The 27177-nt window shown below is 42.1% G+C and overlaps 1 protein-coding gene across 2 annotated transcripts in view; it reads right to left on the reverse strand.

Moving 5' to 3' along the window:
* The window catches only part of LOC148341477 (uncharacterized), a 100321-nt gene that overhangs the window by 23116 nt on the left and 50028 nt on the right, over positions 1 to 27177 (reverse strand). For both annotated transcript variants that reach the window (XM_088289057.1, XM_088289059.1), the window contains exon 4: positions 26561 to 26688. In XM_088289057.1, the coding sequence (XP_088145183.1) occupies positions 26561 to 26688 (128 nt within the window). The remainder of the gene's footprint in view (positions 1 to 26560; positions 26689 to 27177) is intronic.

Below are 27177 nucleotides of genomic sequence, written 5' to 3' on the forward strand. Positions count from 1 at the left end.
CAGATTTTCACTTGTAAGTTATCAATATGACCAATTCCAGGAAGTTAACCCTTTCGATATAGTATGGATGATTGTGTAATAAATGTATAATAAATATATTTTTTATTGCAATGAAGATTAATTTTTTTAAATCGCAAGATTGAGAAGGGGAAAAAAAATATTTTTCAAAATCGCAATGTGAATGTTACCCGTATTAATATCACGCTCCCAAGTAATGCCGCCGGCCTAAAATCAACATTCCCGAAACCCTCCCCCAAACCTGTGGCTGTCCAAAATTTTTGTTGCTTCCACGAGCGAGCCTGACAGGAATTGGATTGCGCCCAGTAAACAGCTTCCCCCCGCTTTGCGAAGGTATAGATGGCTTTGATATAGGATGCTGTTTAACTCAGAAACGACGCCCTGGCCCGCGGGACGGCCCATTCCTCACACCGCACATCCATCATGCGGTGCAATCTGGAAGCGGGGCTCCCTCCCCAAGGGAGAGCCACGAGAAAAGGAAGGTGTCGGATCTCACCCATGCGTGTAGGTGGAGGTAACAACCGGGCCCCGCCCACCTTCACCCCCCCCCACCCGATCCACACTTATGGCGTTCAATTTGGAACGCACTCTTTTGTCAGCTTCCGTCATGTTTTGACTGCTAAACAGCGGAGAGGAGATCTGCGGAGGGAGCCGGGCGCCACACGGGGGAAATCTTCTGTTTTCCGACTTGAAACGCGCAATTGTAGATTGTTGCGGGCGTGCAGGATTGGCGGCGGCTGTGAAGAATCTTCTCGTGTTTACCAGCTCATTTTGATGTGCCAGCGCCGGTAACGGCTTTTAGGTGCCACGAGCCCCACTGGAACGCTATTTTTTTTTTTTTTAGGGGAAAAGCGAATGGCGGCGCAGCGTGACAGCAAAACGCTTATCAAGTCTGCAAAACCTTTGAGTGCGCTAGCCCAGCTTGAGGATCCTTTCAAGAGTCACCTCGAAATTCACTCGGTGGAATTCAGACGTATTTTTCGAACAAATACCGATTGCCGGTCTCTCGGACCCGTTGGTGACATTAGGGAGTCCTTCCCAATCCCCTCATGAGGTCCTCAACGGGCGCTTGGCTTGTCATTAAGAGACGCCGCTTTGTCAGGTTGTTAACCTCTCTCCGGTGGGCCGTCTTGTTGTCAGTGATCGGGGCCTCTCAATGTCATGTCACGCGCCAACTTCATTACCGACGCAGGAGAGTGGAGGGAACTGCCACGAGTTTGTTTGAGGGGCCAATTTGGAAAGGCTGAGCTCTTCTCGAGAGAAGGCGGGATTTAAACTGCTTTATTTTTAAATCTTTTGACAAACTGCAGCAAGTGTCAGGGGGGCTTAGAACGCTTCCCTGGGGAACGCCGAATGATGTTACTTAAATATTACAAATTTCACCGCACTGCTAGTGAATGACGTCACTTTCCTGGAATTCAACATTAGGCGCCGGAAAGGAGGAAAAGACATCTGATTGGCTGGAAAAGTGAAGTCTGCACTTGGTTTCCCTTGACCGTCTCTGCCTAAATTGCGAAATCCACCTCTTCCACTATGCTCATTAGCGAAATGGATTACTAATGGATTATTAATCTTTGAGGAGGGAGTGTGCAGCGACCCAGCTCTGAACACCTGGAACGCTAACAGTAAATAACCAGCGACACGGACGACTACGACACAGCCGGAGTACACAAATACGTCGCGGGGCACGCACACACATCTTTCAGGCTAAAAATAACCTGAGCACTTGATTTATGGTTGGCCCAGTAAATATAACGGATACATCTAATTAGCCGTAATTAATTGTCGGCCCATCTTTCTTTCGCGAGGTCTCGGCCTGCGAATGCATGGCCCCTGCCATGTCCTCGCTTGCTATCGCCACCACTGGCAGATTTCCATCGCAAACAAATGGCACTCACGACATAACATACATCTCTTTCCCCAGTTTTTTTTTTTTTTTTTTTTGCATCGGAGGCACCGCTAGATTTGCTTTTGTCATCTAATTATTCCTCAGGAGAGGCAATTAGCCACCGCAAAGCAACTAAGGCTGCATGATGTGAAGCATGGGAGTACGCGTACATGCATGCATATGCAGGTGCGCGCGAGCGCTCGGATGCACCGGAATGTGCACGCGCGCACACACACACACACACCCCCACACACACACACGTATGCACGGTGCGATCACTCAGGAGCACAGGTCCAAGGAGAGCTCCGTGTTAGATAAAAGAATCCCAGAAACAAATCAAAGGTTTATATTTAGACAGTCACTTTAATCCGATAAATGATTTTACTTTATATGCAAGGGGTGGGGGTGGGGCAAAACATTGCGATAAATCTCAGTACATATTTCTCCATATCAAAGATGTACTACAAAAGACAAGAAGTGCTGCGCCTTCCAAAGCCGGAACATGACCATTAGGGGTTTGTTCTTTTGAAAATAATTACCAACTGAAACAAAAGTATTGCAAGTGAAGGAAAAATTGCGTAATCGCAATCTTTTTTTTTTTTTTTTTAGGTGGCTGACTTCCGACAATGGCAATAACATTATTTTTTTTTTTCGTGCCTCGCCCTAAAAACGTCACGTCGCTGTCAGTTGACTTGCCACCGGCCTCATGTGAGCTCATCGACTCTCTCAGCCACTTGCCGAGACGTCACTTCCAATCAAAGAGCGTTTAACGCCTTCCGATGGGACCGAAGCACATCGGATTTAAAAAGGGAAAAAGTCGTCCGTTCAATAATTAGACATCAATTAGAATTTTTTTTTCTCTCTCATAAATTGTAACATAACTTTCCTTTAAATTCCTTTCAAATCTGTGCCATAACTTTTTAATATTTTGAACATTTTTATATTACCGTTGTAATATAACTACTCACCGGCGTATAAGCCTTAAAAATGACAAATATCGCAAGATGGATTAAGGCATGCGCGGCAAACGGAGCAGCACGTCTATTGAAGCAAAAACAAGACAAAATAAAAAATAATTTGTTTACAATCTATATAATGATGTCCTTAGTAATCGCAATAATACAGATGGCTTTTTATCGTATTAAGACAACATTACACATTTTTTGTTCTCTTAATTGTGGGCGCTGGAATGGATTAGTCGCGCTACCATTCATTTGGGTGGTGATCGATGATTTGGTTTGAAAGACTCAAGGAACATCGAGAATTATTTATTTATATTTATTTATTTATTTATATTTATTTATTTATTATTATAAATATTTTATTTTATTTATTAGATTTATTGTAATACATTGTGGATATTCATTATATAGGGATCTCTAAGCACTGTGTTATTAATTTGAATAAATAAAAAATAAAAAAATAAAATAAAATAAATACAAAAACAGAACTTGAACCTTGAATATTACGTGTATGACATTTCCCGATGACACCAACGAGTCCATCTTTTTGCTGCTCCTTCCCTTATTCCGACAGTCCTGGGAGCTGATTAATTCCGATGGCTCGTCGGCATGGAAGTTTGGGGAAGATACGACGGAGTTCTACGAGCACTCCATTCTCTCTGATTGCTTACAAAGGTCCCCTTCTCTCGCCGCCGTCGTCGTCGAGGGCCAACATCATTTGGCATTCGCGCGCGTACACGCCGTCGTGTTGCAAGGGCACATGCAGACAATGCCCCTCCCCCCCCCCGAACCCGCCCCCTCCGGTCCACTTAATTTGGCTTAACGTGCACGGCGAAAAAGGCACTCTCCCTGCACAATGTTGATTACGAGGGCGCGGTGTTTAGAGATGCAAGGGAGAGCGGATAAAGAATTTGAATTCCTGGCAGGGACTATCAGTAAAGGTTATGAAGCCGTTGTTGATGCATCCATTTGTCGTGGCTGTATCCAGCGTTGTGACATTTATCAAGTATGTCCAGTTAAATGTCACCCGGAGAGGTAGCTCGCCGTCCCGTCCCTAATTAGGAGCCTGAAAGTCACGCTGAAAGTCCCTCTCATCGGCTCCTCCACTTCGGGACAACGTTGATCTCTTTCTCGAGCGCGGCCTCTCCATTCAGCAGTGGCGCCCCCCCCTTAGCGGGGAGTGCATGTTAAGCAAACTTTGGGGTTTAACAATTGATTCCGTGATGGGGATAAAGTGCAGACAAATGGGGAGGGATGTAGGCCATCCGTCACGGGCACGGGGCTCATTGTTTGCAGATTGCAAGCTATGGGGGAGTCGGCCCCCCCCTCAGCCCCAAGTGGGCTCCACAAATCACAGGCAGGCAGGCAGGCAGGCAGGCAGGCAGGCAGGGGAGCGCGGCGCGGCTTGTAGGCAGGCCCGGACTGGGAATAGTCGCAAAAAAGCGGGACGCCCGAGCCGCAGCTGTAGAGAACAAACTGCCGATGTAGTACAATTCGCTCCCTCTACAGTGCCCCCACCATCGAGAGACCCCGTTTCGCTGGCCAGAGTTTGAAATTGATTTCAGAGTGAGAGTTGGGAAAATAATAGGGAGAAATTGTAGAATAGGAGGGTAGGAAATGGAGTAAACAAATGTCAGCAGTTCTACTATTCAACATGCCTTTTCTTTTGTGTCAATTCAGCGAAGCAAACAGGGTACTGCTGTCCAGTTTGGCTTTCTAAATATTTAAGAGTTTTTTGTTTTTTTTAATATTTTTATTTTTGTTAATTAAAATAAATAAATATTTTATTTTAGATTTAATTTAATTTAATTTGTTTTGACTTTTGCTTTTTAAACTCAGTTCATTTTTATAGCGGGCTTGTTTGTTTTTATTTGTGTTTATTTTGGGGAAAATGCTTCATATTAGTTGAGTTTGTATTAGATTTAGTATTAGTTTTTCCCTTATGTGGAGTAATTGTCGAAAAAAAAAAAGAAAAAAAAAGCTCACCAAGTATTGTATTATAAAATAAAATTCCCAAACAACTTTCTGTACAGTCACACTGAAAAAAATACATAAAAAAAAACAATAAATTCAAAATGAAATTAATTGAATCGCAACTGTTCAAGTTGACGTTATAAAGACAAAATATAGATTTAGTTTTTTTTTTAAACCACTCCTATTTTTTTATAATTTTCGCAATTATTATTTTCCATTATAATGACGTGCTTATGTTCTAATTTCATTTTGCCATGTTTGCACAAAATAGCAACGTCACGAGAAAAACTGTCTAAAGTGTGAAGCATAAAGCAAAGTGAATATTTCCAAATCCTTCCGCGCAACATGACCAATACGTTTTTCTCCACATTACCTTCTCTTTTGATTTTTTTTCATTGGTGAACAACACCTCGATGTCATGAAATTTCCCACGTGGCATGTTCGAGATCCGCGCTCAAATCTTTACCCTCACAAACATCCTGATTATAGGCTCCTAAACTTCCGGACATCATTGCACTTGATGAGCTTGGCAACACGTCAGTTTTGAAATCACATCGGGGGTGATATGGAATTGATTTGGCACAGGCTCGTCACGTTGAAAATGTTATGGAAGGGACCCAAAAGCATTTTTAAGTGGTCTCAGCTAGCCTTCAGCTTGTATGTACTTTTCGACTTCTATATCCGTCAACGGGAGTGAACGAGTTAACGGTGCGCTCGACCGATGGAGTTGCTTAATGGCGAGGGATGTTGCATTAATGTGAAGCGAGCTACCCCAGCGGTGAGTATCAGGAGACCTCCCTACCTGCATGGAGACGGAGCCAAAAACAGAGCCGAGGACTCAAGGGGGCCGGCGGGGGGGGGCATCTGAAGCCTCGAGATTGATGATAGTTAAAAGTCAGCAAAAGTGTGCGCTTTTTACAAACTTATTCGGCGCGATTCGAAGCAAATTAGCAATGAGTTCTATCATGTTTTTTTGTTTGTTTGTTTTTTTTTCTTGCGAGATTAGGTTTCCGTTTGTCCCACTAATTCGGTGCTGTTCGGGAATTATGCAAATAATTTATGGGATTTTTCACGCTTTGGCAGGAAGGTCCTGGATCAGCCCAACAGAGTTTAGAGAATATTTGGCAACCTTCTAATGAAAAAGTTTGAATTAAAAAAAATAAAATAAAAAATAAAAATTAAAAAACTTGGGAGGAGGAGCCAGATTCCAGTTCGGGTCTTGCGATAATATTTTTTTATAAAATCAGCTGGTGTCGTCAAAAAGTTTTCAATTAATCGGCGCTTGTATCCGGTATTCAAAGACACAAAGAGCGTACGACGTGATGATTCCTTGCGAGAACCCCCAAAAACCGGAATCCAACTCCTGACCAATGAGCTCGTTCACTGCGCCTTCTTCTCCTCTCCGTCTTGAAAGAGGGGAGGGGGGGGGAAGTTTTAGGGGGGGGGGACACTGTCTAAACGAGGCCCAGCAATCATTTATCCGATTTTTTAAAGACGTACTCCAGAAGTGCATTTCGCAGTGCTAGTTCAGACCAGGCGTGGGCAAACTGCGGCCCGGGGGCCACATGCGGCCCGTTAAACGTTTTAATCCGGCCCGCCCAACTTGAATAAAAAAATTTAATGAATAAACCTGTTTTATTTTCTAAAATATTCTGTTAATATTTTTGTTGTAATGATTTTGTTCACTTTCATTTAAATTATAATTTCTCTTTTTTCCATCTGCTCCTGGTCCGGCCCCTCCGTCAAGTTTTTGAACGCATTGTGGCCTGCCGATCAGTTTGCCCACCTCTGGTTTAGTCGTATCTTTAGCGAGGTTATTTTTAGCGGTGGGCCTGCCCCGGGTGCAGAGTCGGGAAGATTGGAGGTCTTAAGTGGCGACGCGATATGCCTCAGTCAATTAACGCGGTCGCCGTGGCAAGGAGAAGCATTCAATCCATCATCGGCATTATTTGTTTGGTTATCGCGATCGCGGCGTCACAGGGTAATAGTCGGCAAGTTTGAACTCGCGTCAGGTTATTTGTGCTCCGGAAAGAAATCTACATGATGCAAATGATGTGTTATCGAGCAACAAAAAAAAAACAAAAAAATAAAACGGGGGGGGGGGGGGGGGCACGAGTTTGGTTTGCGTCTTACGGCCGCTGCGGCTCCCACAACTGTCGGGATTTACGGCTTTCAATTTCACACCTCTTCCCATTTGATGCCTGCTGTTTCGCTCCACTCCGCCTCTCCTTACGCTTGGCTCGGATTCCGAAATCCGTACTCGTCTTGGTCTAATTACGCATTCAATGTCATCCTCTCATTTCAAGGATTTTTTTTTTTTTTCCTCGCATTTGGATAGGCTCGCTTTTATTGGTACGTTTATTGTCTCAAGCTCTAATTAAAATGGGTATTTTTTTTATTTATTTATTTTTTTTTTTAAAGGTAATAGACTAGGAAGTCTCTTTATTTTTTTTTTAAAGTCCCCGACGCAAAAATGTATTTACCATCTCAGATGGTTTCTCAAAAGGAAAGCTTTCTTCCTCTTTTATTTATTTATTTATTTATTGTAGTTTTAGCAGCTGAATCTGGGTCATCTAAATGAACATCCACCTTCATTATGTCAAAGTCAAGCGACCACCTGTTTCACGGCGACACCACCTGCTGTGGTAATAAAGTGTTATAATGTCACACCGATTTTTGCGCAAACGCACACGATAATTACAAATTTTCACGCCTGTTGCATGTGAGTCCTCCCCCCCCCCCCCCCCCCCGGTTTTTTCGAGCGTCGGGGGGCCTTTCCTCTGACCGCCGGACCATATGGAGGTCGAGATGGAGGCGTGGTGCAAGTACGCCAGAAGACGCGGGGAAAGCTTTGCCGGCAGACGGTGCGAGGCCCGAGCCGAGAACGGGGAAACGGGACGGAGAAAAATGGCCTGGCAACTGGAACTTGGAAGCGGGTCAAAGAGAGACGCGGCGCAGAGGTGCTCGACGACTTGTAAATGATGTGCTTTGAAGCCCGAGGCGACAGCAAGGAGCCGCAGGTGCGGACGAGGTAAGCGCGTGGGCGGAGTCAATGAAAACATCGAATTGCCAATTCGGAGTGTCGACTCACTCGCGAGCACATTTGAATCATTTTGCCCGTTTTTGTTTTTTTTATCCCTCACATTGTTGCGGCAACATTCTAGTTTAATGAGCATCCTTGAGAAAAGCCCCTCGCGGGCATGATCCCGACATTTGGGCCAAGGTCTGACCATCCGCTATGAAAAGATAATGTAGGTTAAGGCTACGGTGCTGGTCGAGAGCCTCGGATTTTTTTTTTGATTTTTTTTTTTACAGCTAAGAAGCTCAGCTGGGGCGGTGGGGATCAACAATGTCAATCGCAACTTGGCTTTACTGAGGTGTGTAGAAGTGAAGGGACAGAAAGATGAATAGGAGGGAGGATAAATTAACTCATTCACTGCCATTGACGAGTATAGACGTCAAAAAGTGCATTGTGGTTCCCGGGATTGGCAGTGAAGGAGTGAAGTACAGAAGGCGAGGCGGAATGGCGCAGATAAGAAAATGAAGCTTGAAATGTGCTTCATGAACCAGTTGTTGTATTTTTGGACTCCAGTAGATGGCACTCTCGCTTCGACATTGAGTTGAAATCATTTTTTCAACCAACAGTGCCATCTAGAGGACTTAAAAACACAGCAGCTGGTTCATGAAGCACATTTGAAGCTTCATTTTCCCATCACTGAGAGCAGACCAAGCAAGCTGGGATGATGAGCCCGAGATCACTTTTATCGGAAGTGGGTTCAAACTCCCCCCGAGGCCACAGACCCGGTCAAAGTCAGAAGGCCGAATGCGAATGGCTTTTGTCCTAACGTCATCTTTATGCATGCGCATATTTCCATTCCGTCAATAAAGCGCCGTTGCCACGTGAAGGACACGCCAGATGAGCCATTGTCATTGCAGGGGTGTCGCCCGGGCCCGGAGAGAGAATGACACGGGCGAGAAGGACGCAAGAGGCGGAGCCGAGTGCACCCGGCCTCGCCCCTCCCCCTCCTTTCCCAGCACCGGAGGGAAATCTCCCAACTCCAAGGTTAATTAAGCACTGGAAATGAGATCAAGAAGCTTTTGCTTTCCGACTCATTAACCAATTACAATGCTTCTTCAAAACGGGCCGGGGCTCATCTCATATTGCCGAATTATTGCGGGGAAGATCAACAATCAAGTCGCGCCGCAGACCGAGGCAGGCATGGATGAGAGGACGAGTCCGTTCAGTGAGGGCCACCGACAATTCGGAAATATAAAGATGCGCAGTGGAACCAACAGCCACCGGGATTCCAAATTTGGTTCTCGTCATAAATAATACTTAGCATCATATCGATGGCTGTTTTTTTTGTTTTTTTTTAATCTCATCGTACCGCTACCGTCAACACAAAAATGAAGCCCAAGCACCAACCAGGAAAATTTGAAAAATCTTTCCAACTCTTTCAAGTCATATTTATTCACAATAATTTTGCACTCTTCCAGGAATTTTCAGACTATAATATAATGTGAAAAGTAAAACTTGAACAAAGCCGCGGGCCAGGATTAAATTAAAAAAAAAAAATTTAAATATTTTTTTTAAAAAAGCAGATTTTTTTACTTAAAATATTTCCTATAAGTGGTTTTATTAATGCAATAAAATGTTTAGTTTTTAAAATTAAACTTTTTTGGTATAGCCTCGCGGGCCAAATATAATTACACTGCGGACCAAAATTGGCCCACGGGCCAGAGTTGGACACCGTTACTTTCTTAGCGGGTGCCAGTCGAGCAGTTTTGGCGTAATCCCGCTAATAGAGTGACTGATGTCGGTTGCAAACGCAATGTCCTTGGCGGAGGGTGATAATTAATTCTACTCAACAACTGGCACTGCGGCACTGGACAAAAAGGAGCCGTACAAGCAAGTTTTTTTTTGGATTCTGTGCTTACTCTTGAGGACGCCGAGAGAGAGTCACGGGGAAAACCAAAGCAGTTCTGTACCAGGTCATAAATTCAAAGTTCACGCACAGCCTCTGATGTGGAAGCGTAAGAAATCTGACGGTGATGTGCTGACGTGACGGCGATGAATTAATAATACTTTGCCTTTTTTGCGGCTCAGTCGGGAAATTCCAGCGCGGGCACTTTCAGGTCATGCGACCAAACAATCAGAAAAAAAGTCAACGGCCGCTCACAGCGTTAAATCAAATCACATGATTAATTGCCGCCAAAATCCAAGCGCATTCCTAACGGGTCTTCTGGTATTCACGTTTTGGCCCCGCCCCCTTTTCTAAAACGCAGTGCTTAACTTCATCTCATTTATTTTGGCTAACACCCACGAAAAACCTCCTGTGCGATTTGTCCCGCAAAACAAATGAAGGGACCAAACATGATTTATAGATTCTAAATATGTGCAAAGAGGAAAACGGGATGTTTTGTTTTGTAATTCAAATTAGATTAAAAAAAAAAAAAAAAAAAAAAAAACGATTTCAATAAAACCAAAAGGAGGCGATCGATCATACTTTGGAGGCTGATGATTCGAAAAAAAATGTGTGAAAAATTTGCCTCCCCCCCCCCCCCCCCTTTGCAATTACAAACAGGAGCAGGAGCAGCTGGTCGGTCAACTCCGATTTTTTCCACCCCAGTGGCCGACTCGCACCCATCACAATATCGTACACAACAAGCACTAAGAATCATATCATCAAGTCCCTTCCTGAAATCCCTCTTTTTTTTTTTAACAATCCATTTAGATTTCATTGATGTCTCTGTGAGCATTTAAGGGGCGTGTCTCCGTCCGCCTGCAGATTATTCACATTCCTCCCTCTCGATGCTACATTGTCGTCCCCCCAGCAAAGACGATTATTGTTGTTTGTGTGTGCGTGTGTGTGTGTCTTTATTGCCATAGCGGGCGTGATATTGGTCATTAATATTCCATGCGGCGTCGCCGGGTCGGTTCCGCCGTTTATTAGCTTGCATCTGCTGCGAGTCCACGTTTGACTTGACATGGATGGCACACTTGCAGCGTTGTTTAATATTCTATATTACTTTCCGGGAAATATTTTCTTTTGAGTTACAACTGCATTTTGATCATTGGGCCTCCGCAAATCATTCCCGTTTGACTGTTCAACTCGAGTTGGCGGGAATTGACATTGCAAATGGGCGCCAATTTTTGACTTGTTTGATCGGTTGGTCCCAATGCAAGCTGACTGTATCATCGGGAAAGTGGAATGCAGGGCAAGCCAGGGGCGGAGCTACGTGGTGGCCAACGGTGGTTGTGGCCACCCTCACCTCAAGGGGGAGATTAAGATAAGATAATTCGATCCACTTTCCCGCCGTGTGGAAACGAGAGAAACTCGATAATTGCTTTTACACCTTGGTAGAATCTCAAAGACAAAAATTGGCAAGCAAAATCCTGCTGATAAATTCACAATCCAAACAAAGCACCGTGAACTCATTTAATCCCAGCCATTTTCACGAGAGGAAACACCTCCATCACATATTTTGACTGATTTTGCAAGGCCTTCAGAATATTGTGTTCTAAAGATATAAAAACATGGAGCTATATTCTAAAAAAAAAAAAAAAAAGGATAAGACGTAAAAATACGTCTTTGGTAGGCAAGGAATACAATTTTGAAAACGTATATATATATTTATATACACGATTGAATGAGTTAAACAAGTGAGCATGACGCCCCCCCAAAAAAATATCCGTTCCATCCCACTGTTCCAGGAAAAAAACGACCCCAATAAGGCATGTCATCTTTTTATGTCAGCGCTTTCGTTAAAAGGCTACATGAAAAAAATCGAAGCGAGCCGTCACTTTGCTGGCCCGACTTCCCCTTCCTTCCGCTCTCATCCTCCCGGTTCTAATCCCTGTTATCTATTTGATTGACCAAACCCTTTAATCACAAACTATCTGGCAAATGGAAATAACAGCGGCGAGATAATTAGCTGCTAGATAATGGATGGCTATTCTTCCCTCTCCTCCTCCTCTCTCGCTCGCCGGTCATTCCCGGAACAAGTTTTCGAGAGAATTGACTATTCAGAGTGAGCCAGGGTTGCTTTGGTTCTGGACTTTTTTAACGACCCTGCATACAGATGTGCGATCACGCCGAGGAAGGAATAAGGCGAAATTAGGGGGGGGAAAAAAAAACAGTATAGAGCAGATAATTTGCATTCAGAGTGAGGAGGCGTCTAATTTAGCCGGCTGAGAGTGCGATAAACAAAAAGACAAATGAGTTGAAAAACGAAACGGTGTCTACCCATGAGAAATTTCGCCACCTTTGATTGGTGCGTCAAAATCGCAAAGGGGGAGGGGCATCGTGGCAATACAATTATTGCATGTGCTTTATTTCTTTTTTTCCAGTTCAAATTGTGCAAGGCTTAATCTTGGTTTTAAATCGTAAAATTTAAGCATCATAAAAACAATTAAATTTTTTTTTTTTTTTTTTTTTTTACATGGCTTCGAAAATGAACAAAATTCCTCTTCCCGCTTGAATTTTATCCGCTCATGTTCATATTTAAAAAGCGCAGCTTTATTTATCTTAGATGCATCCCGACAAGACTCTTTGAACACTTGCGCCTCACCCCAAAGATTAACATTTCACCAAGCGGCTTATTAGAGCAATTCATCAAATCAGTGGGCAGTGCTGATTAAATCAACTTGGTAATAAATGGAATGATCTGAAGCCTTCTGACACCGCGGGTCCTCGCAGCCCACCTGCCTGATTAGGAGGCAATTTATCCCATAGCTTTTCACACCGCCTCGCCTTTTAATTGGGGCAGCGATGAGAATGTCATACTGTTTTCCTGACGGCTCATCCTGCCGGGTCTTGATGAAAGATCTCCGAGCATCAATTTGGCGCCATGATGAGACAATTGGGCAGTTAGCGGACCTTCTTTTACAGAGCTGTGACATAGGACAAACTTTTTTTTTTTTTTTGACAACAAGTATAGCACCCCCCAAAAAATGTCTCTCTCTCTGTCTCCCTCTCCCTCTTTCTCTCTCTCGCCCTCCCTCTCTTACCCTCTCTCTCTCTCTCTCTCTCTCCCTTCCTCTCTCTCCGTCCCTCGCTCCCACTCCATGCCTCTCCCTCTCCCTCTCTCTCTCTCTCTCTCTCCCTCCGTCCCTCTCCCTCTCTCTCTCTCTCTCCCCCGCTCTCTCTCTCTCTCTCTCCCTCTCTCTCTCTCTCCCTCTCCCTTTCTCTCTCTCGCTCTCCCTCTCTAACCCTCTCTCTCTCTCTCTCCCTCTCTCTCTCTGTCTCCCTCTCCCTCTTTCTCTCTCTCGCCCTCCCTCTCTTACCCTCTCTCTCTCTCTCTCTCTCTCCCTTCCTCTCTCTCCGTCCCTCGCTCCCACTCCATGCCTCTCCCTCTCCCTCTCTCTCTCTCTCTCTCTCCCTCCGTCCCTCTCCCTCTCTCTCTCTCTCTCCCCCGCTCTCTCTCTCTCTCTCTCCCTCTCTCTCTCTCTCCCTCTCCCTTTCTCTCTCTCGCTCTCCCTCTCTAACCCTCTCTCTCTCTCTCTCCCTCTCTCTCTCTCTCCCTCTCCCTTTCTCTCTCTCGCTCTCCCTCTCTAACCCTCTCTCTCTCTCTCTCTCTCTCCCTTCCTCTCTCTCCGTCCCTCGCTCCCACTCCATGCCTCTCCCTCTCCCTCTCTCTCTCTCTCTCTCTCCCTCCGTCCCTCTCCCTCTCTCTCTCTCTCTCCCCCGCTCTCTCTCTCTCTCTCTCTCTCACTCTCACTCACTCACTCGCTGGTGGCCCTGCCTGCAGAAGCAGTTTGCCCCGCCCACCCACAGCACCATCTGATTTGGTTCCTTGTAGCAGCCCGTTTCTTTTTATTGAACGAGAATACATGCAGCTAAGCCTGGGAGCTCCGTGTACTTTTTGTTCGACTTTTAAAACTCAGTTGTTTATTTTCTTACCTCGAAAAAGGCTTTAATATGTTGTAATTCACTAAAGTGGTTTCATAAACATGTGGTTAAAGGCATTTGAACAAAGTCAAGTTTTGGATATTATTTGGATCATATTTTTTATTCTACAAAATTTTGACCATTTTATCCTTTTTCTACAAATGAATATCGGCTTGAAATATCGGTCATCGGCCTTCATGACTTCTAATAATCGGTATCGGTCGTGAAAAAAAAGCATATCACCAACCATGTATTACACAATACTTTTTTTTTTACATTTTTCTTTTTATATTGCATGTGACAAATCCTCGGTACATAAAAAAAAAAAAAAAAAAAGAAAAAAAAAATCTAAAACTAACACTAAAACTAATAAAAAGTAACCTGAACATTTAAAAAAAATATATACTAGCAAACCCACTCTTAAAATTTATTAAAACGGAATTAAAAAAAAGGACATAAAATATGAAATAAAAAAAACTATAATGGAAAATCCAAAAGTAGTTAAGTATAACATGAGTTCAATTTGTGTGTTCAGGCATTTCGTGGCAAACTACAAAACTGCTACGTTGCAACTGCGAATGGCAGCGATTAATCATGATCACGGGCAAACAATATAACCTACACGATGAGTGAGCACTGGTGACATTTTACACTTGAGCGGGTGCCGTTCTGTCCAGAAACAGACAGAAGCTCGTTAACTTCCCTCCATCATCCAATTTATGACCACAGGACGCGCTGAAAGCACCGCATTCCAAGTTTTTTTTTTTTTTTTATGCTCCAAATACTCTCTTTTCATGCCTAATTTACACATGCAGATGATTAATGAAAGAGTCGTTGTTTTTGCACTTGTGTGTGTGAGGACGTGAGACGCTCTGGCACTAAAACACGCCGCAGACTGCGGCGAGAAGTCATGCGGAGAGAAAGCGCAGAGAATTGGTGGAGGTCCGTCCCATCTGTCTCTCTCAAGCACACATGAATTTGATTCCAAGAGCAAAATAAGCGACAACCGGCCAAAATTATTTGATTTGATCGTGGGGTTTTTTTTGTATGCGTTTTTGTACGCGTCCGCCGTCCGTTTGATACAAACCATTCCTGGTCACGTTTGTTCACGCGGGATTTGTCTGCGTTTGGTCCCCGTCCGACTTCGTCAGACGCTTGCGGGACCTTCGCAGGATCGCCGCTTTCAACTCAACAGACGTTACGCTCGCTCGCGCTTGTTTTGGTTTTTTTTGCGTGTGAGAAGCCCGCCAATCGTTACGACGCCATCACTGCGTTGCACGAACAAACACATGCAAGGGGGAAAGCCTCTTTAATAAATCCTTTTTAAGTCGCAGCCTAACACAGAAGGGAAAAAAAAATAACTTTAGCGAAACACGGCCAAGCTTTTGAACAATAGTGAACGACGGCATTAAATAAGCGTTGGATGTTAATCCTGTTGGCCCAAGCGAGATGGATTTATTTATTTATTTATTTATTTATTTATTTATATTTAGGCCGACGCCGATATTCCGATCACTGGTTAACAGGCCGATTAATTGGAATCAATATATTTATTTCATGCAAGAAAGATTTCAGGAAGGACATTTGGCTGTTTGAAAATACTTATATTTTTATCATTTTATATTTTTATATTTTTAAAATATTTTTTTTTTAAATTTTAAAGGGGCTCATTAATAAAAATTTATAAAAAAATATTTTGGGATTTTTTTTTTTCCCATCAATTTTTTTGATTCTTTGCTTTTTCTAATTGTTTGCGCAGATTCCAAATGTTTTTCTGGAGCTCATCAGACTGTTAATATTAAATTGTCATATTTAATATATTGAATAATATTCATGAATTAATGGTTAGGTATTTTTCTGCAAAAAAAAAATAAAAATAAAATCTGTACATTTTTTTTGTTAAATCAGCGTAAAAAAATACATTGAGGGAAACAAAGTCAAAATTAATAATTTAATTATGATGAAAATTCCACACAAATATTTTTCTTTCCACAGCTTGGATGCACATTGGACTTATTTTGCAAAGTGTGCCAAGTCGAGACAGCGTAAACATCATTCCGTTAAGCCTCGATGCTTTAAAATAATTACAACCTCCCAAATTGTCAGTTAGTTGTTTATTTTCGCTGTTTGATTATTAATTAAAACGTACACTCGTGTCATATTTCAGGGAGAACAGGGCGCGTTATTTTTATTTCATCAATAAAAGTTAAGCCAATTTTTTTTTTAGTTTTTTTTTTGTGTCCATTAAGTGGGGAAAAACGAGGCTTCCATTTCTTCTTTTAATTGGCCTCCGACATCAACAGTGCCGCCTCGCAATTCATAAAAAGCCGGCAAATTCACGGCGGAGTCGCTCGTCATTTTACAGTAGGCTGCACACGCTCCTTGAACTCAAGCCATCGCTGCTGGCTTTGTGCTCGCATCTTCGGCCGCCGCCTCATTTCATCAGCGCCCAGAAAAAAAAAAAATAATATGTCATGAACATCAACTGGGTTGAAAATTGACTTAATTTCCGACAAGTGACATAAACGGCAAACGCCGCGCGAGCGGTCCTAATGGCCGCCGCGGCCGCTTGAGCGAACACGCCGCCGCCGCCGCCGACGACGCTAGCTCGTTTGACGGATTTTGCTTTTCTTTTTTCAAGTGGGGCTCATGACTAAATATGAACATGCTCACCCCCCCCCCCAAAAAAAAATGGCTTTCGAGTCAATAATAAGGTGATCAAACAGTTGTAACTGAAAAGTGATTCGTAAAAAAATCTAGACGGTATAATTTTGCGTCGCCGAGGGAGGCGAAGGGTCAGCGCGTGACTTGGGGTCGAGACTCGCCTGACACATTTTGCGTTCGTCCAAACGCAGGCTGACGGTTTTTTTTTCTTCATGCCTAATTGACTCAACACTTCCTGCCGGCTGTGTCCACTCCGCCGGCCACAGTCGAGTCTTTAGCTTCCGACTAGTAGTGTCGGTTACGCGAACACTAAACGCTCGTGGTTTTACGCCAACTAATTAGATTGTATGAAATGACCTTGAAATGGATGCGCCGGCATTTAGTAGCCGATTGCAGAAGAAAGCCCCCGAACACAGAAAAATGCGTTTGGCTCTTTTTACTCGCTATTAAACATTTCTTTAATAATTTATCCATGCAAAATAATGAGATTGGCTTTAGGCACAAAACACACTCTTTGGTTGTTTTTTTTTTTTTTTTTTTTTTGCTGTGTATGGCTCCCTGAGCACTTATGAAGTGTTATAGTCTTATTTTGTGAATGCCGAGACGCGTCACAAACTTTTATTTTTATTTGCCATCTTTATGGCTATTACTTTGCCAGTTATTTAAAAAAAAAAAAAAAAAAAGGAAAAAAAAAGGAGTGCAATTATTTTGTGAGATATTGAACCAGTATCCAATTCAGTATCCAATCAGATTCGGATGCTCAAAACCACCGACCAATTTTATATTTTCAGTGAGCTCAATTAATCGCTGCATCCATAAATTGAAGTTAAAAGCTTTACCATCCAACGTGAAAGTCATCAATCAACCACAACTGGAAACGACGTCGGCTTCTCATGCTGTGGTCTGATGAGTCCACATTGTATTTGGTTTTCCTTCAATTTTCGATGGGAGTTGCCCTTTCCAGATGAATATATAACAGCCAATCACAGATGCTCCAGTGCTGAACAACAAAAACATTGCAAAAGCCACAGAAGCCAAGGTACTTATTTATTTATTTATTTTTTTTTTTTACGAGAGGGGAGGAGTCCAGCACGCCCTCGCCATCTAACTGGACGCATCCATAAACTCCCACAATACATATTTCAAACGGATTCATTCTGGCTAATTAATGAGCTGAGGCTGAATTATTGAACTGATTAAACAAAACATCAATCACGCATCTAACAAGATTGAAGCTTTAATTAGATCTCAATATGATTGATGCGACACCGGAGAACCCGATCCCCCCCTTTCCCCCAAAGATCTTCAACAAGTTTTTCGACAGATTTGCCCTCGCGCCAATTTTATTTATTTATTTATTTATTTTAATTGTTTATTTATTTATTTATTTATTCATTTATTTATGTATTTATTTATTTATTTTAATTGTTTATTTATTTATTTATTTATTTATTCGTTTTTACTTGTTTAATTATTTATTTATTTTTATTTTTATTTATTTATTTATTAATTAATTAATTTATTTATTTATTTATTCATTTTTAATTGTTTAATTATTTATTTATTTTTATATTTATTTATTTATTTATTTATTTATATGTATTTATTTATTTTTCATTTATTTATTTATTTTTTGGAAGAATTTACATATCAATTTACAATGCGACGGCCGCGTGGCACCGAAACAGGAAGTAGGAGGGCTGCAGATCAGCGGCCGTCCCCCTAGTGGCCGATTTACACATAGCACACATAACCGCGGCCAGAAATATGGCAGCGGCTGCTCACATTTGCCCGGCCTAATTATCAGACACCATATTGGCTCTCATCGGGAAGAGAGGAGGTAATTTTGTTGCCGAGTCCTTTTGGGAAATGAATTCATTTTACTGATGTGACTCGGTAATTACGGTGACATCAAGGTTAATTGGCAAATCTGTATTGCTTGGGCGCCGTCAAGGAAATGTGTTCTCTAAACACACATCGGTAGACAACATAGGTAAACACGCATGGATCACGTGTGCGCGTCGGTCCTCGCCGAAGACGGGTTCAGCGAGACGATGCAACGGGAGAAGAATAAAAGAAAAAAATTTTTTTTTTTAAAAACTTCGGCAGGTTTGAGTGACATCACGTGAAAATCGGAAAACCCATAAATTTGAAAAGTTTATTCCAAAGCGAGGCAAAGTCATGGCGGGCCGACGCTCAGAAATCATTATCGCAAAATTGAACTCATTTGTTCTCGGAGGACCGAATCAACAAGCGAGTCCTCATTAACGGACCACAACGAGGGTGCCAAAAGCGGTCGTTAAAGACCAATTGAAAGTTCGCAAATATAAGTGCTGATTTGCAAACATCCACCTTTTATCCTGGAATAATTTAAATGGAATTATTTTGGGCTCATGTTGGCGTCTCCTCCTCAACGCGCACTTTGATGTCTTCTTTAATTAGTTTTTTTGTTGTTGCGGTTGTCCTCGTTTAGAATGAGCTGGCCGAGCAAGATTCCTCCAGATATTTTTTTTTTTCTGACGTCAGTGCATGAATCACCAATGCAAGAAAAATATTTTTTTTTTTTTTTGCATTCCTCTAAAGTGCCGAGAGCAATTAAAGGTAATCAAACAAAGCCTGACAACTTAACAAGCCCGCCGAGGCATCCTGACATCTCGTTGCATTTTCATCACTTTGATTTTGGATTATTTATTTTTTTTCCATCTTGTCTGAATGGACAGCAAAACGACAATAAAATATGTTGCTGTACAAACATCATTTCCGATTAACCTGACTAAGGTGTCAAAAAATATAAATATGTTGCTAAAATTAGATTACATAATTTTTTTCTTAGCCAATAGCAGCATTTGATAAATATTAAAAAAAAAAATAAAAAGTGATTTTTTTTTTTTTTTTTTATGCATCCATTTTGTCAATGAAGCCTTTTTTTATTTTTTTTTTATTTGCACATCTTTAATTTGGCAATTTCTGACAAGGACTCCCAAAGTCTATTCCCCCTCGGTTCATCCGACAATAAACTCCGCTCCAATTTGACTTCCTATTCGTCATCTGCTTCGTCTCTCCGACCTGAGCCATCAGCTTTTCGGGAAGCGTTTCCTAATTCTCAAATTTTGACTCTCGTCACAGAGTGGGCCTCGAATTTTTGCAATCAACGGAGCACTTAAATTGCGCGAGCAGGGGGGGGGGGTGTTAATGAAAGAATATTTCAATCAGTTAATCTCTCCACCTTAAAACTATTAATTATATGATGAATTATTTATTTGAGTACAAGACAGACGACAAGAATATGATTTTACGGACGTCATTTTACCCGCAAAACAACTCGATTTTTATTCATCCTCTTTTTGAGAGACACATTGAAGACACAGTATTTTGATCTTGATCTGTGATATGTTAACGGTTCAGATGAAAATATAAATACATTTTATTATTATTATTTTTTTTTCGATCAAAACAAAACACTTGTGTTACTTTGCCAAAGCGGGCTTCTGCCAGCCCTAAAAAGAAAAAAAAAAAAGGACATTATTATCGTACAGATAATGTGACCTCATCTCGTCATTTCTCTTCATCGCATCCAAATTCCCAATATGCCAAGTTAGCGTTTAGCGCTAATAAACGGATTCATGCGAGTTTTCTGAAGGAGTAATTAGTTGCTCCCCAAACCGTGTAACCAAGCAACCCGCGTGACGCCTCTCGGCCAATCAGAGAGCAGCTCAAGGCCAGTTGATCCTTGATCAATAATGGCTGTTGATTTGCTCATTAGCGCCCAGATGTGACTTGTAATTAGGCTCACCAGTCACAATTGGCGTTATAGTCCGTCCCACACACACACACACACACACACACACCCCCACCCCGGTCGGCTCCGCCTCAACCCGGCCGCCACCAGACAACGCTTGCTTCCCGGATGATCAATGTCTCTGTCATCCTGGGCCGTGTCCGGGGCGCCGGGCAGGGCCGGTGAGCCGCGGCGGCCGGGCTCGGGGGGCTGACATTAGCGGACGCCGGGTGAGTGATGTCAGCCTCCTACTCCCATGGGGGGCGGGGGGGGCACGTGGGAGTAAGCGAGGGATACGGCTGAGCCCGAAGGCGGTGGGCTCGGGGAAAGGTCACTGCTCAGCCTGGTGTGATTAATAAGACAAGAAGCCGAGCGTCCCCGATGCCATTATCAATATCCGCGGCCACCAGCTGTCCCAACTGCATGTGCAGTAGGAATCAGACACGCACACCCAAGGCGGTTTACATGCAAGGGGGGGGGGGGGTTAGGGAGGGGGGGGGGGGGGGGGGGTCTGCAGTTGCATCCACAAACAGTTAAGTCGCTTGTTAATGTGAGAGGTCAGCTCGCAATTAGATCATATTTATTCACAAACCGCAACGACGACTCAACCGGATTCCGCTAAATGAGTCACGGCCAAAACGAATCCGAGAGGTGAAAGTCTGGGACGGAAATGTCAGCGCAGCCTCGGCGACAAACATGACATTTAAACAGACATCTGTTCTCACACACACACACACACACATCGACAACTCTAAATATTTATCCTTGCCACTGTTATCCCACGTAAATCAGGAGATATATACCGAAAAAAAAGAAGCAAAAATACATCCTTCTTGCGTTAAGACTGCAAGTCATTAAAAAAAAAAAAAAATGCAGACTTGAATAAATGCTCATTTTTATGCAGCGCATCACTTCGACCCGAGCTTGGCAAAGTCGACAACCTGATTTAAAAAAAAAGTTTAGTGGAAGTCATATTTTTAAGCGAAAGGAGCGTCGGCAAAAATAATAAAGTGACACCGAACCCGCGCGCGCTACACACGTATGTATCATTTGAGTTGAATGTGTTCGCAGATAAATAAATGAGGGGAGAAAAAAAAAACGTGGGCGAGTTGTTTGCAGCCTTGCCTCGGGCGCCCCAGATGGCGAGGACTCTACTTGGTTTGGCCCGCGGAGCATTTGGCAGCCGATACTCTCCTCATCGCTTGCTACTACCGGCGCTTTTTGCGCAAAATCAGCACGATGGCGCGGGCCGTCGAAGGTTAGCGTAAAGTCCCTTAACGCCTTGACCGCTTAGCTTTCGCATTCTGTTGCGTGACGTATAACGCTAAAAAAAAAGGCAATAAGAAAAGGCAAATAGGAATTTAGCTAGCTAGCTAGCTAGCTAGCAACCAAACAAGCTAAGGCACAAAAAGCTGTGTCGTGTTCCTTTATATAAAAAGTTACTCTGAAAAAAATGTGCAAAAAAATTAAGAACAATGTAATTTTCATTTTTTATTTTCATTCCAAGTCGTAATTCAACTGGATTTTTAAATCGGAAAGACTATGATGAGCCTTTTTCCAGCGATCCAATAAAAGCGGCGGGAGCGCTCCGTCACCGCGAGGGATGTTTTATGTTTTCCTCTGTCATCAGCGACAGTAGTCAGGCGTCAGATTTAGAGCGCAACAATGACTTTTATTGGTGATGTAAATATTAGCGCCGCTGCTGCTAGCGGAGCAGCGAGATTAAGCGCTAAAGAAGAAACGTTACGTCGGCTAATGACGGAGTTTCCGTGTTTCGGGCAAAACTACTTACAACCTCGCTTTATGCTTTCGGAGGAAAAAATATATAAATAAATAAATATATACTTATACATAGATACATATACATATATATATATATATATATATATATATATATATATATACATATATATACATACATATACATACATATATATATATATATATATATATATACATATATATATATATATATATATATATATATATATATATATATATATATATATATATATATATATTAGCGCTGTCAAAATTAAAGCATTAACTCAGGTGATTAATCCAAAATTTTTTAACTCAGTTCAATATTTTAACTCAATTAATTCAGGTTGATTTACTTCAAAAGTAATTTGAATTCTGAACAAATATCGCAATTAATTGTGGAATTTTTTTGTGATTAATTAGTTAAAACAAATTAGACACTTAACAGCACAAAAAAAAAATTATATATATATATATATATATATATATATATATATATATAATTTTTTTGATAGATTATTGCAATTTTTGTTGCCTATTTTGTCACCCACCGAAAGTCAAATTTTACTTTTAAGACTGCTCTGATCGAGTTTGTAAGCTTGTTAAACAAGCCGCGGGAGAATCCTTCACCTGAGGACAAAGTTAACTGCGCTTTACTGAGAGCTATGTAGATTGCTAATTAGCTAATGAGCTGCAGCATGCAAATTTACCAGTAAATGTCACTTCGGTCCCGCAAGGTGCCGTTGAGCGTGGGCGGCTGGCCAACGGAGACCGAGCTGCTTGTCAAGCAAAGAAATTACATTTAATTCCGCCGATAAATATGGATGCAAAAACAATCTGAACCTGCTTTCGGCGGAATGCTAATACGTTAAAAACAAATATTTAAAAATCGCAGTCGCCTTGCAGGAATTTGTAGCCTCTTGAGCAATTCCGGGCCAGGGAGGTCAAGATTCTCCCAAATGACATATTTAAACTCATTCACTGCCATTGACGGATATACACGTCCAAAAGTACATTCATTTTATTTTATTATTTTTTTTTTTTTACGAGAGCGGGTGGCTCATTGCTACACCGCGACAACGGAGAAAGTGACACCATTTTGAGCCTACATGGCTCATTGGCATGGAAGATGACGGTTATTACATTGTAGTAGGCGAAGACGAGGAATCCATTGAGGAAAGCAGCGAGGAACAAGCGCGACAGATGGATAATAGTGGTAGAACAGATGTTTTTTTTTTTTTTTCCACCCTCCGTGAGGCTAAATTTGAATAAAAGAACAAGGGGGATATTCCCTCGGAAACTAACGACGGAGATAGCGTAACATTTTTGACATCCCCCCCTTATTAGGGAAAAGACGTTTGGAGGTACTTTGGAATAATGATACTTGAATATATGGCGTAGCATTTATGAGAAAAGTCTCGACAAGCATATATGGCGAGATTTTTTTTTTCTTTTTAATGTAAATGTCATCCAGAATTTTCCCCTTCAGGAAACTGGCTGCGGGTTTAGTCAACGAGCGCCTGTGTAAATGTTAAAGCTAAAAATGTACTGTACGTCGCTCGGGATAAATTCAGGACAGCCGACTGTCAGCAACGCGGGCAAGTGTCGTATTGATTCCCGGGTAAATCACTTTTATTGACAGGGTATAAAAAGGGCGCTCGTATATGTCAAGTGCGCGCGGGTAGGTAACTTGTCAAACGCCGTCGCCGTGATGGACACGACAAGATGTCGCGGCGCACGTTCGAGGTGGCCGCAGGCACGGCGAGATGCTGGCGGAGCTCGGGCCGTATTTCAACGGACGGATTGCTTTATGGCGCCGCGGTAAGAAATTGAGCAAAGTATTACGAGGTTTGAGGAAAAAAAACGGAGAATGGAAACAACGCTTTTGCAATTTTGAAGGTGGAATTCTGAACTTATTGAGTCTTCATTTTATTTGATAGATTTTTTTCGCATTTTCTCCGCTGTCGTGTGTTCGTGTCCGGCGGTCTCGATTCGTTTAAAGATTTGATGCGACCCAGGGCAGTTTGGAAGAAATATATTTGGGTGTTTATATTTTCATCTTGACCTTGCTGTGGCAGCAGCTCCCCCCCCCCCTCTCGGTGTATTAATTAAGACAAATAATCCCCGTTCGCGGCGTCAGTGAGCACCTCGGTAAAAAGTTCCATGAAAGACGTTGGAGCAGGGCGGCGATTTACTCGCCATTTCCAAGCTTATTCTGAAATGTAATTGGGGATAATGAGCTGTGATCTATTTAAAGCCTGAGTGCACTTGTTTAAAAAAAAAAAAAAAAAAAAAAACATGTACGTAATACATTCGGAGTGCTTTCCAAGTGCCTTGACAGGTGCTGAACGGGTTTGAAAGGATGCAACAAAGGATTCAATTCAAAGTGATTCGGCAAAAAAAAATAAAAAATGGAGGATTATCATCCAGGGTTGGTGCTGGGATTAAGAGTTTTTGTTAATAGATTGTAAAAGAAAGTGCAGCGTTCCCCTGCTGCTATATAGCACAGTCGGATGTTTATTGCTTTTTTTTTTTTTTTTTAAAGCCCTCTTAAATACTGGGGATGCCCTCTTGAGTGGGAAAGGAGATTTATTTTTTATTTTTTTTGCTGTTTATTAGAACAGTAAAACAAGAGAGCTCACAGAGGAGGAATATTTTTGAAATGCTATTAAACAAAAATGTGGGTGCTTCCCGAATGAGAGTTGGAATTAGTCACAAGAAGGAGTCATGCCATATCACCGATGAGATAACTCTTGAATATTTAGATGGGTCAATCAAGTTGGAGAAATTAACACTCACAAGTGTGGATTGGCGACCGTATTTTTGGACTATAAAAGCCGCAGGAAATTTAAAAAAAAAAAAAATTCACCTGGAAATAACCCGCAGCCAATCTTTTTGAAAATAAAGAAAGAAAGAAATAGATAAATAAATAAAAAAATAAATAAATAAAATAAACACGATGCACCAGCCTATAATCCGCAGTGTTCTATGTAAACCGCAGGAAATTAAAAAAATAAATAAATAAAATAATCACCTGTAAATAACCCGCAGCCAATCTTTTTGAAAATAAATAAATAAATAAATAAATAGATAAATAAATATATAAATAAATAAATAAAATAAAATAAAATAAGCCGCACCAGCCTATATGCCGCAGTTTTCTATGTTGGAAAAAAATGAGTTGTTTACTGCATTTACAGAACGATTTTGTACTGTGAATGCACATAAAGGTACATAAACAGATTCTTACAACAGTGCCTTTTTTACATGGCAACAACTTTGCTAATTAAAACAGAACAGACCAAAGAGAGACAGAAACATTTTTTAGATTTAATTAGCGTATTTTCTGAACTATGGAGCGCCCGTAGTGGTGAAAGAAAAATCCACAGAAAAGCCGCACCGTTGAATTACCGTCGATGCAAGACTGCAATGACCTCAATGTTGACAACAAGGACACCAGCAATGGATTACTTGTCAATTTGACTGCATAACAGAATCACCGAGTTGGGAGATGAATTACTCGGCAAAGCGAGCAAGACAAGTGGGGTGTGTGTTCATTTAAACCCCATTTATGTATTTAACGGCTTACGGCGCAGAGCACGTGACGGCGAGCCGGCGAGCGCCTCAATGCAGATGCATTACGGCCAACGTGCCGCGCTCGTGACTGACAGCCAAAGAATAACGCTCGGACGCAATTATTCGCGCGACGTTTTTTTTTTGTTTTTTTTTCCCCGATTGATTCAGCCCATCAGCATCCGCGGACATCAACTTGGAAAAGTGCGCGGCCGCAACGTCGGGCGACCTTGATAAGTGCCCGTCGCGTTCTCATCATTGTCGTCAACAACGTGGCCGCCGCTCTTGATTTAATCACGGGTCTGTCAATGTGTCGGCGCTGTTGGAAGCTTTGCGTTCCGTGTTGATCATTATATGTTGCGGGCGGCCCGCACGATTCCAGATCAATACGTCGACGTAGCAGTTACGCTACTATTTCAGGTAGCCGTGCTCGCAGGCGGGCGCATACGACGATACGAGCAGGCATAGATTCTTTATCCTCCCTGAAAAAGGTCATTGTTTATCAAAAGTACTATCATGTACTTGTTTTTCTTTTTAAAAACACAAAAATCTTTGGGTAGGATTCTTGGGGTAAAAAAAAATATAAAAATAAATAAATAAATAAAGTCAACAGCTTTTTTTTTTATTTGCTATTTTTGCTAATAATCATATCGATACAATTTCAATTTGTGATACTCAATTCAAGGCTATAGGAACACATGGTTTTGAAAAATTACTAAAAAAAAAAAGGAATGCAATTATATTATTCTTATTCTCAGTGCAACCGCTGTAAATTCATAAAAACTATTTTTTGTGCAGCATTTTTTTTCACTTACCGGAGTTGAATCAGTACTTTTACCAATCATTTATTTCTATCCGTATTTCTGTTACAAAAATTTCTCAACCTCTGCAAACTTGAAATATCTCCAAGCGTTTATCAACGGGGAATGTTGCTTCTCTTCAATTTTTTTTTTTTTGTGTGTGTGAGGGGGGTGGTAGATAATTCCATGCATGATTTTGCATCATGCATTTTTCCACATGAATTCTTATCCTTTTGATATGCTCCACTCACCTCCGCCCCCGGCCCTCGTCGCGCTCCACCACGGCCCGTCGCTTCGTTCCCGGAGCATGCGCCGCCGCCGCCGCCGCCGCCGTGCGCCTTGTTATCTGATATCCTCTTCACGCCCCATCTTCTGGAAGCTTCATCAAGTGAGCGAGGACAAGGAAGGCACAAACAAAAACAACATTATTAAACGCAGAAATTCTCTCGGCTTCATTCGAGCATTCAGGCGCCGCGCATCACATCCATTTAGAGGCGGCAAATTGATTCAATTTGGCGTGTTTGCATCACTTAATTCCAGCGGCTGTCAGTGAGCTGTAAAACATGCATTGTCAGGGAGATGCTTTTTGGTTTTCGATTGAGACCCCCCGCACCCCCCATGCACTTTAATCGCAGATATGGCTTCCGATGAATTCTCATTTATTAATCTAACTTTGCAGAGCGAGGCGACAAACAAAGCTCTAGATTAGATTGTCAAGCGGCTAAAGTCGCAATGAATCAGATATGCAAATAGTTTGGAGCGTTCCATATCAGAATTTGTGAAAGTTGCTTTAAATAAGGCGGGACGCGGACAATCTGCTCAAATTGAAGACGAGTTGTGTTAGCATGTCGACTCATTGACGATGCTA

Source organism: Idiotropiscis lumnitzeri, chromosome 2 (genome assembly GCF_059441095.1).
Source record: "Idiotropiscis lumnitzeri isolate Australia: NSW breed Sydney's pygmy pipehorse chromosome 2, RoL_Ilum_1.0, whole genome shotgun sequence".
Taxonomy (NCBI): domain Eukaryota; kingdom Metazoa; phylum Chordata; class Actinopteri; order Syngnathiformes; family Syngnathidae; genus Idiotropiscis; species Idiotropiscis lumnitzeri.